This window comes from Poecile atricapillus, chromosome 1 (assembly GCF_030490865.1).
Source record: "Poecile atricapillus isolate bPoeAtr1 chromosome 1, bPoeAtr1.hap1, whole genome shotgun sequence".
Classification (NCBI taxonomy): domain Eukaryota; kingdom Metazoa; phylum Chordata; class Aves; order Passeriformes; family Paridae; genus Poecile; species Poecile atricapillus.
Window position 1 is genome coordinate 85,726,176 of NC_081249.1, and position 17,314 is coordinate 85,743,489.

The following is a 17,314-nucleotide window of genomic DNA, read 5'->3' on the forward strand; positions in this document are numbered from 1 at the left end:
TGCAGCAGACAGCCCTAGAAGCACATTTGCCATGTCTTGCTGTATCACCTGTGCAGAGCATTCAGGAAGCTTGTTTGGATCCGTGGAGAAGAAGCCTTCCCACGTGTACTCAATACAGCTGTAAAGGATGGTGCAAGTTGCAAACGAGTAAGGGGTCCCATCTCTTTGCGTTCAACAAAGGATTTCTGTCACCCTGTGGAGCTGACTTGGGTTTTTTCCTGAGCCCTGTGAGGAAGCCCCTGCTTTATTGTGCTTTCAGGGAAGCTGTGTTGGAATAATGTGACTGGCAAGGAAGCCATAGAAGAGACAATAGCATTATTATAAACCAAGATTAAACCTTTACTTTTACATTCCAAAGACATCCAAGACAACTAGTCCTTTTCTTTCTCCTACAATGTTAATATTTGTCTGGAGGATGCTGATGAAACTTTCTAAGGTGAAGACAGATTTTGAGGCTGAGGCCCCCAAATGTCTTCGAGACATTTGAGCCTCTTTTGGGCATAACTCCCAGCAGTACCTGGAATGCATGGGAATGCATAGGATGGATTTCATTTGAAAAGACAACGTTCTCACCAGGTTATACCTAACATTTTTCATCGCAAAAGCAGAGGGTCATTTTTCCTACCCTGGTTCACTGAGCCTTCTTTTTGTTTAATATCTTTGTGAAATGGTCAGGTCACTTAAAGAATTTTACCTGCTTGCTTGGCTTCAGTGTCAGGTTGCCAGAGGGAAGGCAGTGGGAAACCAGAGGTCAAACTCTTCCCTACACACCTGGTCTGTGCTGTAATTAAGATCATAACTCACTAGCTGCATGTTGTCTCTAAATATCATTTATGCCACGTTCAAGATGGTTCTTTCTCAGTAAATTATGTTTAAAAGTATCTTAACTGTATTTCCCTAATCAGGTTGCTGTGAGTACATGAGAGGCCCTCTTGAACATTTTCAGGTGTCTTTCATGGGATAGAAGGGCAAATGCAATAACTAAGTTTTGCATTTAGAGTTTTAGTGCTTCTAAAGGTTTCTAGCATAGGGCTGCAAAGCTCAGTACTCTGTATGTTCTTGTTTCCTAAAGTAACTACTCTGTTGTTACATTAAGCTGACCTGTGAACAAGCATAAAGAAGCTTTTCTTTTTTTCTTGTAAAAAAACCCAGTGTGATCAATATATTTCTACTGTCCCAAGCTGTGACTGCACGAACAACAGAAATCAGCATGCTGATGGGTAAAATGTTCATTCTGCAGTTGTTACAAACCACTACCCTTTGTCTGACTTGGTGCTAAACCAGCATATACATGGGACCATGTTGTCAGAAGGCACTGATTGGGCTTGAAGCCCTCAGAACCACTAAACGTGGCAAATTTTGTGTATTTTGAGGATTGTAAACAGGATTTTGTGACCAAATTCCAGTTTGAGTCACCATGTTCCTCTATATTTAGTCTCATTAGGAAGAACTCTCTTTTTTTCCATCCCAGTCCTGAATTACAAAGTACAAGTTAGCCAGTCAGCTGGACACTGACAGAGGTGATTGGTGCTGGTAATATGATTATGATCTATTAAAAGAACCCTCTCATCAAATCTGTGACGAAACAGATATGCTGTTGCTGCGTTTATGATAACAGAGATTTTAGGGACTCTTGACAGTATTTCTTTTTAACCCAGACCCTTGAGAGTAGAGTAGTTAAATGACCTGTAACCACAGCTTTTGTATGTCATGACTAAAATAATACTCACCGGTAGGAATTTGTTTCCTATCAGCTTGAGTTTATCCAAAGGTAAGAGCAGTGGGCTTAGAACTCATTTGGAAGGGTGGAGGGGGGAAAGTCTGACCAACACCCTTTAGAGCTGTGGATCAGTACTGCCCCATTCTGTTTCAGTAAAATGAAATATTCCATGGGAGAGTTGAATCATTACTGCATTTTTTTTTTGTTGAAAGGCAAGTAAGAGGAGTCTGTAAAAGGAGAGTACTGGACTCAGATCTTCATCTTCACCTGCAGTGCATCAGTCTGTTATGCAAAAGATGAACACATTTATTTGTGTTCATGCAGCCAAGTCAGTAAAAGGTACAGCTGGCCCCAGATCTCTGTCATTTATTAACAGACAGTGAGATGCAAAGTATCTCTCTTTCATAAATGTAGATAGATGCAAAATTTCCAACCAGTATAAAGATATGAGTGAAGCCATGCTTTGGGAGGAACAGCAAAACTTGAGGTATCTCAAACTTGCTAAGCACAATAAACATCTTTAAGTATGAGGTACTATTTATACTGGAAATGGGCGGTAAGTGAATCACTTGTGATTGCAGTCAAGCATATGTTCTACAAATGCAGCTGCTATTTCAGACTCTACACTAAGCTCAATTTATAGCTTCTCCCAAATTCTGCAGTCTGTGAGTTACGATATAATGACTGTTTATAGGAATGCTCTCTCTCCAGAGCATTTGTTTGCATTTTATCTGAATAGCTGTTTTTTGTTTACCTTCTTTTTCTGAGCCCTGGAGGTGTAACTTGCTCTTGTTTACCAGTCAACAGCACTGAAAATGATTCTTCTCAAGAGTTTTCCTGAATTAAAGAGAAGCAAATGTGCACAAAGCCTACTAAGTATAGCACAACCCCGTCACTAGTCATGGAAAGCATTTGGCATTTATTAGCAATACCATCTAAAAATTATTTCACTGTTCAGTGGAATATTCACTTTTAGAGCAAACTTTTTTTTTTTCCTGGAAAGGATCTAGTGACATTTTCTTCCCTTAAAGTTTTGTGTCTGTTTTCTTTTACATCTTGTTGCATAACTCCTGATTCTGCCATATGCCCATCTCCCTCAATACCTTAGTGTATAAAATGAGGCCAAGCCCTGCAATTTTTTTTTTATGGCCTCTTTTCTTTTTTTCTTTTATTTTTCCCTAAATGACCACTGAATAGGGTGTTCAGTAGTGTTAGAGGAGAAGAGTACGAGAGGGCAGATTTTAGCTGTAGTCCCGTGGCATTCTCAGATCTGAACATGTGCATAGCACAGTGGTATTTCTCACATGGCAAAAAGACTATTACAATACATCTTAATGGGACTCCAGAAAGAATCACTTGTGGATTTCTTTAGGTGTTTTTAGGCTTGATAGCTTTTAAATATCTAACAACGTCCAGTTACAATGATGAGACTGAAATTGTACATAAATAGTAAGAGATACTTGGTTTATACAGCTGTTAACGGCTGGGAGGAGTTGATGGGAGGAGTGTTTGTTTCTGCAGGCAGTGGTAAAGAAATAAAAGATTTACAATAAAGTTGTAAAAAGTTAGATCTGAAAGAATATGGGTCATGCTGAGACTTATGCTAGTAGCTTTTCAGGAGCAAGCAGCTTTGCTTCAATTTGCGTGTGCTTGAAATCACCAAACGTTGGCACTGCTGTAGTTAGAACTTTATCACTGGGTTGTTGAGTATAAATTGCTGCTTAAGTTCACTGGGAGCAAATATCTCCAGTCAATCAGATTTATTCCCAGGAATAAAATGCAAGGTGGAAGGGGAGGTGGAGTCCATATATAAGGTTGGTGGAAGTGATAAATATTGCCTTCAGCCATAGACTGTGGAAAACAAGTCCGGGATCTTCTGATACTTTATGGATTAATAGAGAAGTAATGAAGAAGACTCCTCTGGGCAGTTTTATTTTCACTTCATCCTGCAGAACTTGGTGCCACTGCTCAGAATTTCAATGTATTTTGAAACATTTAACTTCCATTCTGCACCCACATGCTGATGGACACAAACATGCAGGGCACAAGCAGTGCTAATATGTGGCCCTCCCAGTAACAGTCTCATATGTGAATTAGTATGGGCAATCACAGATAGTCTGTGCAAGAAAGGCTGATTGTGTATAAAGATCCAGATCAAGCTCACAGGTTCACTTGGGAATAACACAAGGAATCTTTTCCCTGCGAATTCAGGAAATAAAAAGGAGCTATAGGGGAAGGCTATATCCAATAATTTCTCCTCATCCTCTTGACGTTACCCTCACTGTTTTCTTACTCCAAATCCTAATTGCAGGATTTTCCCATTGATCAGAATTTGAACGCCAACTCACTAGAGGCCGTGCTTTTGAATCAATAGTGTTTGACAAGATGGTCTTTATTGCTTACCACCTTCACAGAGGGCCTGCCTGTAGGACTGTCACATTTAAAAATCTGATTGCATTGCTCTGCTTGTAACTCTTTCTGTGAACTGTTACTAATATGTATTTTAGAAAGTAGTAAATAAAATTTGAGTGAAGCAGGAAGTGCTCTCCCTGACATATTTCTTGAGAAGAAAAAGCATGAGTGATGCTTGCTGCACCTCTAGCTTTCCCCTTCTCTAACCATTGCCTCCTTGTAATGCTTACCTCAACCCCAGTGGCTGGGGATTGCAAGCTCCTGAGGAATTAGTGCAGTTGTAGAAAACTTGGATGAACGAGCCTTTGTAAATAGTCAAAACTATTTAAAATGCATTAGCTCATTTATGTTTCAAATATTTATAAAGAGAGGATTCGTTTTTCCAATGAGAAGCCTTCTTAAACGCTGATGCTTTACTGCTGTTAGACTTGTCTCTAGTTCCTGAGCTTGAGCAAACCATAATACATGGCTGCTGTACAGGAAAATAAAAATTGAACATGTTAACTGTATGATTCCATGCAGCTCCTATAAGGTACTATTCTTAGATAGCTAGATAGATAGAGGTTTGCTGTAAGGAAGCTAAAAAGGCATCAGTCTTGAATGCATCCACCCTCCAGGCTGACAGGAATATATTAAAAAAAAAATTGAGCCTGTTCCTCCAAGAGCACTTTGTACCTGGAAGCTGACTTGCGCACCAGCAAAACAGGTTGGAGATGGCACCTCCCTGGAGCAGAGCTAAGCTGGTGTACTTTAAAGCAGCTTCTGGCCAGGGGAGGTTGGGTGGCCTCACAGCACCAACCAACTCCTCGTTCACCCCCTCACTCCCAGGCATGCTTCCTCCTCCTTCGGGCTCAATTCGAGCTTCCCTGTAGCAGCCTCAGGCGCTGGATTTCTAAAAGTAACAGCCTGGTACAGCAGCAGCTCAGCTCAAGCTGGGGGTCTGCCCAGAGGAACACTCAACAAAGAAGTGCCTGAGCTTTTTTACCCTCAGTCCGTGCACTCATTCTTCTCGCGCCTCCTGATCCAATGGTGCTTTTTGGTCTCAGGTGTTCTCTTATGGGATTCTTTACCTGTGTTCGTGCAGGCTAATCATTAACTGTTTCCTGTGCCAGTGCCTCACCACCTTCACAACAAGGAGTTTCTGATGCTCAAGCTGAATTTCCTCTTGTCCCCCTCGCGCCCGTTCCGGCGCCTGACACAGCCCCGCCTTTCCTGCGCACGCGCAGCCCCGCGCCCGACGCCGCGAGCGGGCGGGGGGGGGCGCGCGCGCGCTTCAAACCCGCGCGGCGGGCGCGGCGCATGCGCGGGGTAGGGTGCGCGCGCCATGGCGGCGGGCGGCCGCGGCTGGTTCCGCGCGCTGGCGCTCGGCGTGTCCTTCCTCAAGTGCCTCCTCATCCCCGCCTAGTAAGGAGGTTCCCTGCGCGCCGGACGGGACGGGACGGGATGGGACAGAACGGGGGCGGGTGGCGTAGGGCTGCCGCGAACCCCCGAGGGCAGCCGGCCACGGGCAGCGTGGCGCTGCGGTCCTCAGGAGGCCCTGAAGGTCCGTGTGACTCTCGGGTTCGTGAGGGAAGCGAGGCGGCGCTGCCTCGGCCGCGTGGCACGGCTTTGCTTTCCTCTTTGGAAGCCCTTCTGGCCCGTTCCGGCTGGCTGCTGCTCGGGAAGGCCTTTAAGTCTGCTGAAACATTAATGCTTTGTAATTTTACGTTTTTATACTGAAGAAAAACCACCTAACAAATTGCTGTTAAACTTCAGTTAGAACTTGGAATTTGATATTAATTGTCCGAAGAAGCCAAGGTATAAATAGTCCTTGCCATATAAGCACCTGTATTAATGACTTTTTACATGGTTGGTCAGTCATAAGACAGGGAATGGTTGTAAACTAAACAAAATGGGAGATTTAGATCAGACGTCAGGAGAAGAATCTTTCCTGTGAGGTTGGGGAGACACTGGCACAGGCTGCCCAGAGAAGCTGTGCATATCCCCTCCCTGGAAGTGTTCTAGGCCAGGCTGGATGAGGCTTTGAGCAACCTGGTCTAGTGGAAGGTGTCCCTGCCCATGGCAGGGTGGTTGGAATGAAATGGTCTTTAGGGTCTCTCCCAACTCATTCTATGATACATCTTTGGAACAAAGTTCTTGAGCAGCACCGTTGTTACTGTTTCACTTGCTTGATCACAGTGGAGTCCAAGAGCTGATAAATAGAGGCTTCCTTCTTACCTGCATGTGGTAATGTGCTCTGAATTTTTTCCCTTTTAAGTGCATGTGTGTATGTGATTCTTAACATACACCTTCTGTAGTTACTCCACAGATTTCGAAGTCCATAGGAACTGGCTTGCCATCACCCACAACTTGCCCCTCTCTCAGTGGTACTATGAGGTAAGGACATTTGGGGTGTATAGCTGTGTATAAATTACAAGCACATTGGGTATGGCAGACCTTGTGAATGCTGGAAGAGATGGTTGGTGACTGTCATGTAGTGGGACAAAAAGATGCCGTTCACAATTTGCTGGCCCTGCGTAGCATTTAGCTAAAAATTGAAAGTTAGTTGGGAAGCTGCAAGTACTTACGAAGGCAAAATGGGAAAAGCAATTAAGGCACGTGGGTTATTGGAAAGGCTGTGCAGCAAAAGAGCAAGCTTCACTGTACTCTTAAATTGTTGGGGTGTGTGCTCTTCTCATTAGTGATAGACAGTTACCAGAATAAAGAGTGAATCATGCTAATGGGTATATACATCTATCTGTTATGATTTCAATCACTGTATTGAAATTTTGAACCTTTGCTGGTGTGGTAGTAGCATGCATTGGTTTTTATCTAGATGAATCATCTTTACGTTTGTCATAGACTCAGCCTACCTAATCGGGTTTTAATCTGTCTCCTGGTATCTGCTGGAGTACAGGGATAGATAATGTAGTGTCTAATAGTCCACATAAGCACCTAGAAGTCAATGGTTTGTGCACATCAGAACTTTGTAGGACTGATCCAAGGACTCTTTTACAAACAGATTTTTATAATGCCAGCATTGACCCCATGCCAGAACATAGGATGCCTTTCATCAATACAGCATAAGCATCTGGGAATACACTCACTGAAAAATATACCCCATCCCAACCTGCTCTGTTCATCCCTCTTCCTCTCCTGTTTCCACAGCCAAGAAGTTAATTCTTGGTCAGGGCATAACAACTGTCCTTAATAATGCTGTTTGATCTTGATATGGTTGTACGATAGTTAAAACTTGTTAACTGAGTGAAAGTAATTGTGAGGCTGGACCAAGGCTGATTCAGAGGTTACTGAGAGAAAGTGCATCAGCTGGTTTGCTGCAGGAGCTGTACCTGAAGGACTGCAAACAGCATGGTTTGTTACAAACTATTTAATCTTATTTTGTCTTTAGGCAACCTCGGAATGGACCCTGGATTATCCACCATTTTTTGCTTGGTTCGAATATGCACTTTCTCACATTGCCAAGTACTTTGACCCCCAGATGTTGGTTATTGAAAACTTGAATTATGCCAGTCGTGCAACCATCTTCTTCCAAAGGCTTTCTGTCATCTTTACAGATACCCTCTTCATATATGCAGTTCATGAGTAAGTCTTAATTTTGGGGACATTGGGTAGTCCTTCATACGTGGGCTTGTTCTGCAGCCACAACAAGTAACTATTTGTACAAATAGACTTGTAAATGAAGAGAAATGCCAGAGTTGCTTGAACCTGTTCAAAGAGAATCTTGGAATATGCTGCTAAACACAAAATAACATGTTCTTCTTGGAGATACAATTGCACAGCATGTGATGGATTTGCAGGCACTTGGACACCAGCTGCTGTTTCACGTGTTATGCTTGGGTTTGCTTCTGTCACTGGACTTATTTTGTAGGAGTTGCAGGACAGCTGGTGTGCTCAGAACAGGTTTTTTCCTGTTATTTTTCTTATTATTCTGTTCTTCTAGAGTAGAAGCATAAAGGAAATTTGTTACAAAATGGCAGTATCATCAAATATGCAAAGTTGCTCCGGTGTTTTTGATGATAAACTGATTATTCCAAGTCTGATGTAATTAGGATTGAATGCTTTCAGTGTGGCTTGACTTTGTAAAGAATTATTTACCTCATTTCTAAAGAGTAGAATGGGGAGGGTGTTGTGAGAAATACATTGCCTACCTTAATAATTTGGCTGTAAGAGTCTTCCATCATTTTATTTCTTCTGAAAACTGGGTAGGAAATTCTCTGACTGGAGCACTGCCTAAGCTCCTTTATTTACTTTCTTTATCTGAAATGGGCTAGCTTTGCATTGTGACTTCTTTTCTTTTTACTGTTTTGATTCATGGATGAATGAGTGTGAGGCTGAAGGCTCAGGGCTGGTGTCTGCACAGGTCATTTTGCCAAGAGAGGTGGTATATGCCCTCTGCCTTGAAAAATTCAAGGCCAGGTTGGATGGGAGTTTGAGCAGCCCAGTCTAGTGGAAGGTGTTCTGCTCATGGCAGAGAGGTTGCACTAATAGTATTTCAACACAAATCATTGTAACTCTTCAATGTGATTTAAGACTGATTTCAAAAGTCCTCTGAGCCATATTGCTTCACACTGAGAAGTAATAAGTTGTTTTTAAGCAACAGAAATAACTCACAATATGGCAGGGGGCAGTGGTAGCGAGGGCGAGGTTCATGTCCAGCTGAGGACCTTAAATATGACTCCCTATGTTGTCTCCAAAAGTAGCAATACACTGCTCATGAAGGCAAGCAGGTTGTGACAGCTTAACACTCACTGAAGGAGAGATTTGAACCTGAGCCTGTTGTGTAATGTAAGCTTTAGCATGTGGAACACACAACAACTATTGAAACTGAAAATCCTTTTTTTACTAAACTTTGTTCATGTTCATGATACAGTCTGACTTTGATGAATTTAGCAAGAATTTTATTGTTGCTTTGCATCCTGGTTAAATAGCTAACTTCAGAGCAAGTGCAGGTCTTAACTCTTAAAACCAACAATGTTTCTGCTTGTATGCTTGATTTAAAGCTTCTGTTTCTTCTGCTCTTGTTTAGGTGCTGTAGATGTGTAAATGGAAAACGAGCAGCAAAGGATATCCTGGAAAAACCAACATTTATTCTTGCTGTTCTGCTCTTGTGGAATTTTGGGTTGTTAATTGTGGATCGTATCCTTTCAAACCATTGTGGATTGTTTGTGGTTTGTTTGGTTTTTTAACAACCTGGTACAGTTTGTGGCACAATCCTATATTTTTGCTGTCATTGCAAGTAACACTGCTGGGTTTGTTTCTGGGGTTAGTTAAATAACTTTGTTTTTGTTAGAATTACTGTTTGGCAAAATGGAAGTTAGTTCTTGGTCTGTTTTGCCAGAAGTGGAGGAGGTCCAACCAGTCTGGCAGCAATGTACCTGTTCCTGCTGGCTGTTCCTCTGCCTGCCTACAGGAGTATTACCAGAGAGGCTGTGTGTTTTGGGTGTGGTTCCAAGTTTGTCCCATGGCAAGGAAAATCTTCAAAGTGCTTCAAGATTCAGACTGTATTCAGCTGGTTAACATTATATGGGAATTAGGAAGTCTTTCTAAAGTTATCAGTCACAGAGTGGTTTGGATTGGAAGGGACCTTAAACATCATTTAGTTCCATCCCCCTGCCTTAGACAGGGGCACCTTCCATTAGACCAGGTTGCTTAAAGCATCATTCTGCATGACCTTGAACACTTCAAGGGATGAGGCTTCCACAAGTTCTCTGGGCAACCTGTGCCAGTCCCTCATCACTCTCACAATAAAGAATTTCCTCCTAATATCCAATCTAAATCTTGCTCTTTTAGTTTAAAACCATTCCCCCTGCCCTATCACTCCATGCCCTTGTCAAATATCCCTGTCCAGCTCTCAAAGCACCTTCTAAAGGGGCTACAAGTTCTCCCCAGCGTCTTCCCTTTTTCAGTCTGAAATAACCCCAACTATCTCAACCTGTCTCCGTAGTAGAGGTGCTCCAGCCCTCTGAACCATCTTCATGGTTTCTCTGAGTGCCTTCCAACAGGTCCATATCCTATATAAAAATAATTCTGGAAATTGAAATTACTGCAAGTCAGTCTTGGCATAGTGTGCATTTTAAAGGAAGGACTTCATTTTCTCTGTCACAGTTCTTGTGCATGTTACTTGCTTACAGGTGGTAGAAAAATCAGGTCTACTGTCACCATCCATTAACTAATGTGTGGCAGAAACTAATAACTTATAAATTAAAGTGGAGATTTAACCTTTTTTGGTTTGTGCTACAGAAGTTTTACAATGCTTACGTAGGTTGTTGTGTTCCATTTTATCAAGGTAATATGCCCTCATTAGTGTATTTTGTGTCTAACAGTACTTACAGGTAAGGTTAAAAATTACTTGTGTCTGTGTGGTGTGAATTTAAGGTTGCTTTCTTGGATTTAAATTCCATTTTAATTTATTCCTCATAACTTTGAGTCTTCTCCAGAAAACATGGTAGTAAAGAAAGCTTGTTTTATTCCTTGACTCAAGTTCAGATATTCACTTCCAGTACAATGGCTTCCTCTTTGGGCTGATGCTTCTTTCTGTTGCTCGGCTGTGTCAGGTAAACCCAAGTGACTCTTGTCTATTTGTTGCCATGTGTATTTTGGGTGCATTAATATAGTTAATAATTAATTTATGTTAATATAATTAATAATTAATTTGGGTGCATCACAGGGCTGCTTATGTCGTGGGCAATGGTAGTGGCTTCATGTTGAGCTGTGTGAATGTGCTGGATGTCTAATTATTTATTGAGTTTGTGGGGAAGAGAAAAATTTGAAACTCACCATAATTGCTTGCTGATGCTGCAGCGCTGCAGTTCCCCATAAGAAAGCTACATTCAGTGCTATCCCTGAGCAATGTGGCATCATTTCTTGGCATTTTATCTTCTTCCAAATCACCAGTCCTTCAAAAACATACTTCTGAAGCTGTGAAGAGGTGATTGTGTGACAGGATAGTTTCGTTGTTACACATAACACTACTGAATTTGTAATTTGAAGTAAATACTTTTTGATATTTATAATAAATGTCCCATCACCTTAGGAGTACAACAAAGGACCATTAAAACTGACTACTAAGAGAAGAGCTTAGGTTTACTTTTGTTTTCTTTCAGAAAAGGTATTTGGAGGGTGCTCTTCTTTTTGCTGTTCTTCTGCATTTCAAACACATCTACATGTATGTGGCCCCAGCATATGGCATTTATTTGTTACGATCCTACTGCTTTACTGCAAATAATGCAGGTAAGATGGGGTTTTCCTCACTGGCTTTTGGGGGGAGTGGTGCTAGTCCGTGGAACTAGGAGAGCACTCAATACCTGCAGATACAATTGGAACAGAATGGTTCAAACAAAAATTCTGCTTGAGAGCAGAATCGGTAGGATCTTGAAAGATCTTTGAAATAGATTTATTTTGTACAATTCATGTTTCTTTACGAGTTCTTTGTAAGATCAACATGAAAATGCTGCAGGTGGCACTTGGAAGCCTTAAGAATTATTCTGGATACAGAACAATTAAACATTATCAGAAGCTATTTCAAAGACCTTTGTTGAGTTTCTCCCCACTTTTTAGCATTGAAACATGCCTGATACTCCTCCTGTAAATTAGGGAAAGTAAATTTGGAAAATACTGAAAGCTTGTATAATGCAGGAGCTGCAGTGTGGGCAAAAGAAATGCCAGCTGTTGAAGGAAGGAACTGAATATATTGACATAAAAGGCTGAGTAACCCTTTTAGATAGGTGCTAGCAAATCCTTGTCAGTGGGGAATGCTTTGTCTCCCTTTCCAGGTCCCACAGCAACTGTTTCCTTAATCTGTTTGTTTCTTGTAGATGGATCACTGAAGTGGAGAAGTTTCAGCTTTCTTCATGTAACTCTTCTGGGACTGATTGTCTGTCTTGTTTCTGCTCTTTCACTGGGACCCTTCCTAGTACTGGTAATAACCCATTTTTTCACATGTTATTCCCCTGAACAGTTAGAAGATTTTGTTAGAAAAATATAAACCATATCTCATCTAAAGAAGCCAATTTTTTGGTCTTGTTTTCTGTAGGGTCAGCTGCCTCAAGTCATTTCACGGCTCTTCCCTTTCAAGCGAGGTCTCTGCCATGCCTATTGGGCCCCCAACTTCTGGGCTTTGTACAATGCCATGGATAAAGCACTGACAATTCTTGGTCAGTATGTTAATTTTGCTTTTTGGTGCCTGTTTGCAGATAGAGCTCTCTGGATTTTAGTCTTCCCCATTTGAAATGTAGGCAATAAATTATGTTTTCAGATTGCCATAAATCATACGGTTGTCCACATAATCCAGTGCATAAATTATCAGCAGTAGGTCAGAGACCAATTGCTTCCCTCTGCCATCCTTGAAAAAAAAGAAAAAACTTGGCCATGTACTTAGTTCAGCTACTTCATTTTCTTTATTAGCATCAGTTTGTGGGGTTTTTTATGTTTTATTTTTAGGATTGAAGTGCAGTCTTCTTGACAGTACAAAAATCCCTAAAGCCTCCATGACAGGAGGGCTGGTTCAAGAGTTTCAGCACACTGTCCTCCCTTCAGTGACTCCACTGGCAACATTAATCTGTACTTTCATAGCTATATTGGTAAGAGCAACTAATATTTTTTTTAAATTTGATGCACTTTGTCCCTAGTAGATTTTAATTGATAGTACTTCAATTCACGTCAAATAGTAATTCACTTCACATGAATTTTAATTCTTGAGCAACAGAAACGTTGTTACTAATATGTAGTGACTGATAAAATGTGTTTAGTGGCTTAGATTTACAGACAATTTTTGCATGCAACGCAAATAGTGGGAAGTTCACTGTTGTCTTAAAGTCTGCTTTTCCATCCTGGTATTTCAACAGAAATCCTGCAGTCTCTACTCATACATCCAAACAGATTGATTTCCTCCAGTGCAATGTTACGCTTGTGCCACACAAGCACAGCGTGTGGCTGCAGTGGTGTTTAGTAACATTGACAAATCTCTTTGGACAATGCCTTGTCTTCAGGATTGCCAAGCTTTTCACTGAAGTCCTGTTTTTGCCTGTTGTTTCTAGCCCTCTGTTTTCTGTCTTTGGTTTAAACCTCAAGGGCCCAGAGGCTTTCTACAGTGCCTTGTTCTTTGTGCACTGAGCTCCTTCATGTTTGGCTGGCACGTGCATGAGAAAGCAATACTCCTTGCTATTCTGCCTTTAAGGTAGGTAAATTTTGTACAAAGTAGTTGGCCAAACTGAACCTGCAGCCACTTGTTGAGGAATCCTCAAAGGGAATCACTTCGTTTTCAGTATATTTCAAAAGAGGAACTCTTATAGAATGCCTTAAGCTGTAACACTGTAGTGCACTTAAAGTAAATTAATTTCGAGCACAGTTCAGGTTCAGGAACAGTGCTGCGGTTTATATTTTAAAATGCTGGATAGATTGTTCAGGAGCCAGCTGAGGAAGGGGATCTTCTGCACTCTGCTTGACCAGAACAATACACAGTTTCTACCAAAAGAGCTTCATGCCTGCCTGAGGTAGAAGTGAAGCTGTAGTTCATAAGCTGCCTGACAGTATTGCTACAAACTGTATTTTCCTTCTTCAGAGATTTAGTGATGTTTAAGCTTTTGTTTTGTGCTGGGCCTTGCTGATAGTTTTCTTCAGTGGGTGTGTGGTTTCCTGAGGGAAGCTTTCCTGGCTGATTGTTCTCCTGTGTTTTTATCTCTGAGGCCACATGGTTTGGAAGCAGGAGACTTCATCACAGGTCCAGTGTTAGCAGGGATGGGGGTACTATGAAACTGTTTGACTTGTTCTTCCATCTTCAGTGAATTGTATATTGTTCTGCTGAAATTAGGTTTCTTGGCTAAAAGACAAAAGCATAACAAATTATTGCTGTTTTTAGCTTATTGTCTATTCAGAAAGTCAAGGATGCTGGCATCTACTTGATTCTGGCAACAACAGGGCATTTCTCACTTTTTCCATTGCTGTTCACACCACCAGGTAAAATATTCTGCTATTAGTTAATTTTTATCTAGTTTGCAACATAGAGATCAATAGTCTTGATTTGTTGTCATTTTTGCTTTACTCACTTTCCCAGTTGTTTGTGATTCCTTTAGAAAAGGAAAATCTTATCTGTAGTGCTATCTCAAATAGTAGTTATAGTTTATGTGTTCAATATGTTTATAGATAATTGAAGTAAGTGTATTGCTTCATTTGCTTTAAGTAAGTGTATGGCTTGTCATTTGCTTTAGTAAATGCTTATGTTTATTTTTAGGTATCCTAAGCAGTAAAACATGTAGGTCTGGAGAAAATAAAGCCAGATAATAGAAATGTGACTAGTAAGATTTAAAGATACTGCAATATATACGGCAAAAACTTTTTATAATGAATTTTAAAAGTACATAATGTTCTTTGTTTTTCAGAACTTCCAATTAAAATACTGCTTATGCTGCTGTTTACTGTTTATAGCTTCTCTTCATTGAAATCTCTATTCAGGTAATTTGATCTTGGTGCCAGGAACAGCAACATTTCTTCTGGTGTAGGGAACAGCCATTGTCAAAAGGGACAAACAGCAGAGAAAGCTGATGCTGAAGAGTCAAATTAAGGTGTTTCTAGTCAAAAGATGCTGCTGCCTCTGTTCTCAGGAGGCAGTGCTTAAATTAGGACTACTGCAGCACATCCTGGTTATTGTGACAGCTGCCCAGTTAGTCCCAGAAGGCTGTAGATCCCCACCGGCCTCATGCTCTGTTAAAGCATGGAGTTGTGATGCTGTAACCTCTGAGGATTTAATTTAGTGTTTAGCATTTGCTACTGATTTGTCTGCAGATTGTTTATCTGAAATTGTTCTGTGGATTTTTGCAGTAACAGTATTTTAATATGTGGAAGGGACAGGTTGTAAATAATATTCATTTGCAAACTGCAATTTGTCAACAAAACCACAAGTACTTGGTTGGCAGAACATACAATTGCCAAAGTCATCCTGTGCAGTTTCACAGCCTGTGGGTGTCTTACCACTTGGCCAAAGATAGTGCTTATCCTTATAACCCCTGCAGTCCCCACTTGCCTATTTTCCAAACCTTACAGGGCAAACCCAAGCTGTAATTAATGGTTTGTAATGAAGTACTGCAAACATGTATTCAGTACTTCAGGCACATGCTTTTTGTAGGTGATTTTCTTTATTTAAGAATTCAGTCATTCTGTCTCAAGAGCTCTAGCTAAAAAAACTCCATAGGAGCTTAATTTTTGTTGAGAGAGCTTTTGCAGGTTTCTTGTTCTTAACTTGCCAAAACATGAAATTCCCTTTAAACTACCTGTAGTCAACTCCTGCCATCAGTGTCCTTTGCAAGAGAGATCAGCTCACAGAAAAGTCCATCCTACAGAAAGCTTGCAGGGGGGAGGAGGTTAAAAAAATTGACATTTCTAGTCTTCGGTTATGGAACAACTTTGGTAGAACAAGTCTTCATATGGAGGGCTGTTCAGTTGTTCACTGAAATAGAGTGAGGGGAAGCAGAGCAATTGATGAGGTTTCTCCTTAGGCTTCCAAGGCATCCTGGAACTTGATAAGGACATTGAGCGTACTTGGCTCTCACACTGTGGTTTTTTCCTACTGATACTCCTTAACTTGTTATTTAAATCATTATTGCAATCTAATGGGAGATTCTTTTTACACTGGGATAGCTGAAAAACAGAATAGTTATTTTTAGTTAACATGTATTTTAAGACTACCTCTTTTTTAATTTCTCTGACAGGAGAGAGAAACCTCTGCTTAACTGGCTTGAAACAATCTACCTCATCCAACTAGTGCCCTTGGAAATCTTCTGTGAAATCATATTTCCCCTGACCCCCTGGAAACAGCACTTCCCTTTTGTCCCCCTGTTGCTGACCTCTGTGTACTGTGCTCTGGGAATCACATACGCTTGGCTGAAACTCTACGTCTCTGTCTTGACTGAGAGAATTTCTGTCAGACAAAAGGCTGAGTAAAGCCACAGTGCTGGGACCAGTCCCAGGATGCCCCTTGGAGGGGATTCTTGGCATGGTAAGGGGTTGTCACAAGGCCATCCATGATGAGACACAGTGTACATGTGCCATCGCCACGCGGGAGCTCTTCTTCCAACACTCCTGTACTGCCCAACAAGGATACCTCTGATCAGAAGCACTGTCACAGTGACAGGGAAGGCTGCAGGTAAACTGTGAAGCTGAACAAGGTCCAGACTTCTGTCCCAAGGAAAACCTGCCTGATTTTCCCATTATGGTTTGTGTTTGAATAGAAGTTGCTGTGGCAAATTACAAGGGATGATTGCTGTATAGGAGAGCATTGTAACTGTGTTCTATGGAATTTGTAAATTAAAAACTTGGTATTTTTTGTTTAAGTGTTTCTTGCATTATTTCAGCTGCTGTCTAAACCCTGCTTTTGAGGGACACCCATACAACCAAGGATGTAGTGTGTAGCTGGAAAGTTGTCCTGAGGTGCTTTGTCAAACTCGTGCACACTCAAATATCAAATTTTAATATGTCCATGTCCTGTTTATCTCCTTGTTTCATAGATACTTTGCAAATAAGTTTTAATATTCTTCTAGTAGCTCTTTTTTTTATACCAGATGACCAAATTGAGGAATGCAATTCAAATAAGAAGTATTTTAACACCATTAAATGTACCAGATGATGTGGCTACATAGCTGTATTTGTAATTAATGTAAAATTGCACAACTCTTAACAAAAGACCAAGTGTCTACAGTTACTGTAATGACTTAAGGAAAAGGTAGATTGTTGTCTGCCTGTGGATTCATGTTTCCCAAAGGATAGCAGCTATTTCTGCAATAAATAATTATACCTTTTAAATCCTACATAACATCCCTGGAAAGCTGTTGCTCTGAGGTTGGGATCTGGTTTGGATTCCAGTGCTGATGTAAAACTGTGAGGACAAAGGGATGGATTTTTTTATTATTTCTATTATTATTTTTTACAGTAGTTTTTGAACTTTCTTACATGTTAGCTGAAGAATGGGACCCCTTCATCAAGGGTAGCTGAAGGGATAGTTATGCTTTTTGAGTTCTTTGAATATTCGGGGTGTTTAAAATAGAGTGGCTCTTCTTAGGGCAACAGGTAGATTAACCACTGTGGATGTTTCTGTAACCAAATACTTTGTACATCTAAAGTTTTCACTGCCAGTGAGTTCATATTCAAGACATTCTCATAGTTTCTGCTATTTTTACACCACTAAGGGCTTTG

General features: G+C 41.0%; 1 protein-coding gene across 3 annotated transcripts; it reads left to right on the top strand.

Moving 5' to 3' along the window:
• The first annotated feature begins 58 nt into the window (after positions 1 to 58).
• On the top strand, positions 59 to 16,455 carry ALG8 (ALG8 alpha-1,3-glucosyltransferase). 3 transcript variants are annotated; one of them, XM_058864112.1, is made up of 13 exons: positions 59 to 147; positions 6,430 to 6,508; positions 7,521 to 7,714; positions 9,159 to 9,268; positions 10,619 to 10,686; positions 11,236 to 11,362; positions 11,947 to 12,050; positions 12,165 to 12,285; positions 12,572 to 12,711; positions 13,168 to 13,307; positions 13,989 to 14,086; positions 14,509 to 14,581; positions 15,835 to 16,455. In XM_058864112.1, exons 1-13 carry the CDS (start codon positions 128 to 130, stop codon positions 16,064 to 16,066), a joined length of 1,506 nt encoding a protein of 501 aa, XP_058720095.1. In that variant the 5' UTR covers positions 59 to 127; the 3' UTR covers positions 16,067 to 16,455. The 3 variants fall into 3 exon arrangements, with proteins under 3 accessions (XP_058720095.1, XP_058720086.1, XP_058720106.1); XM_058864103.1 differs by lacking the exon at positions 59 to 147 and adding an exon at positions 5,412 to 5,536; XM_058864123.1 differs by lacking the exon at positions 59 to 147 and adding an exon at positions 5,592 to 5,675.
• Positions 16,456 to 17,314: the final 859 nt, after the last annotated feature.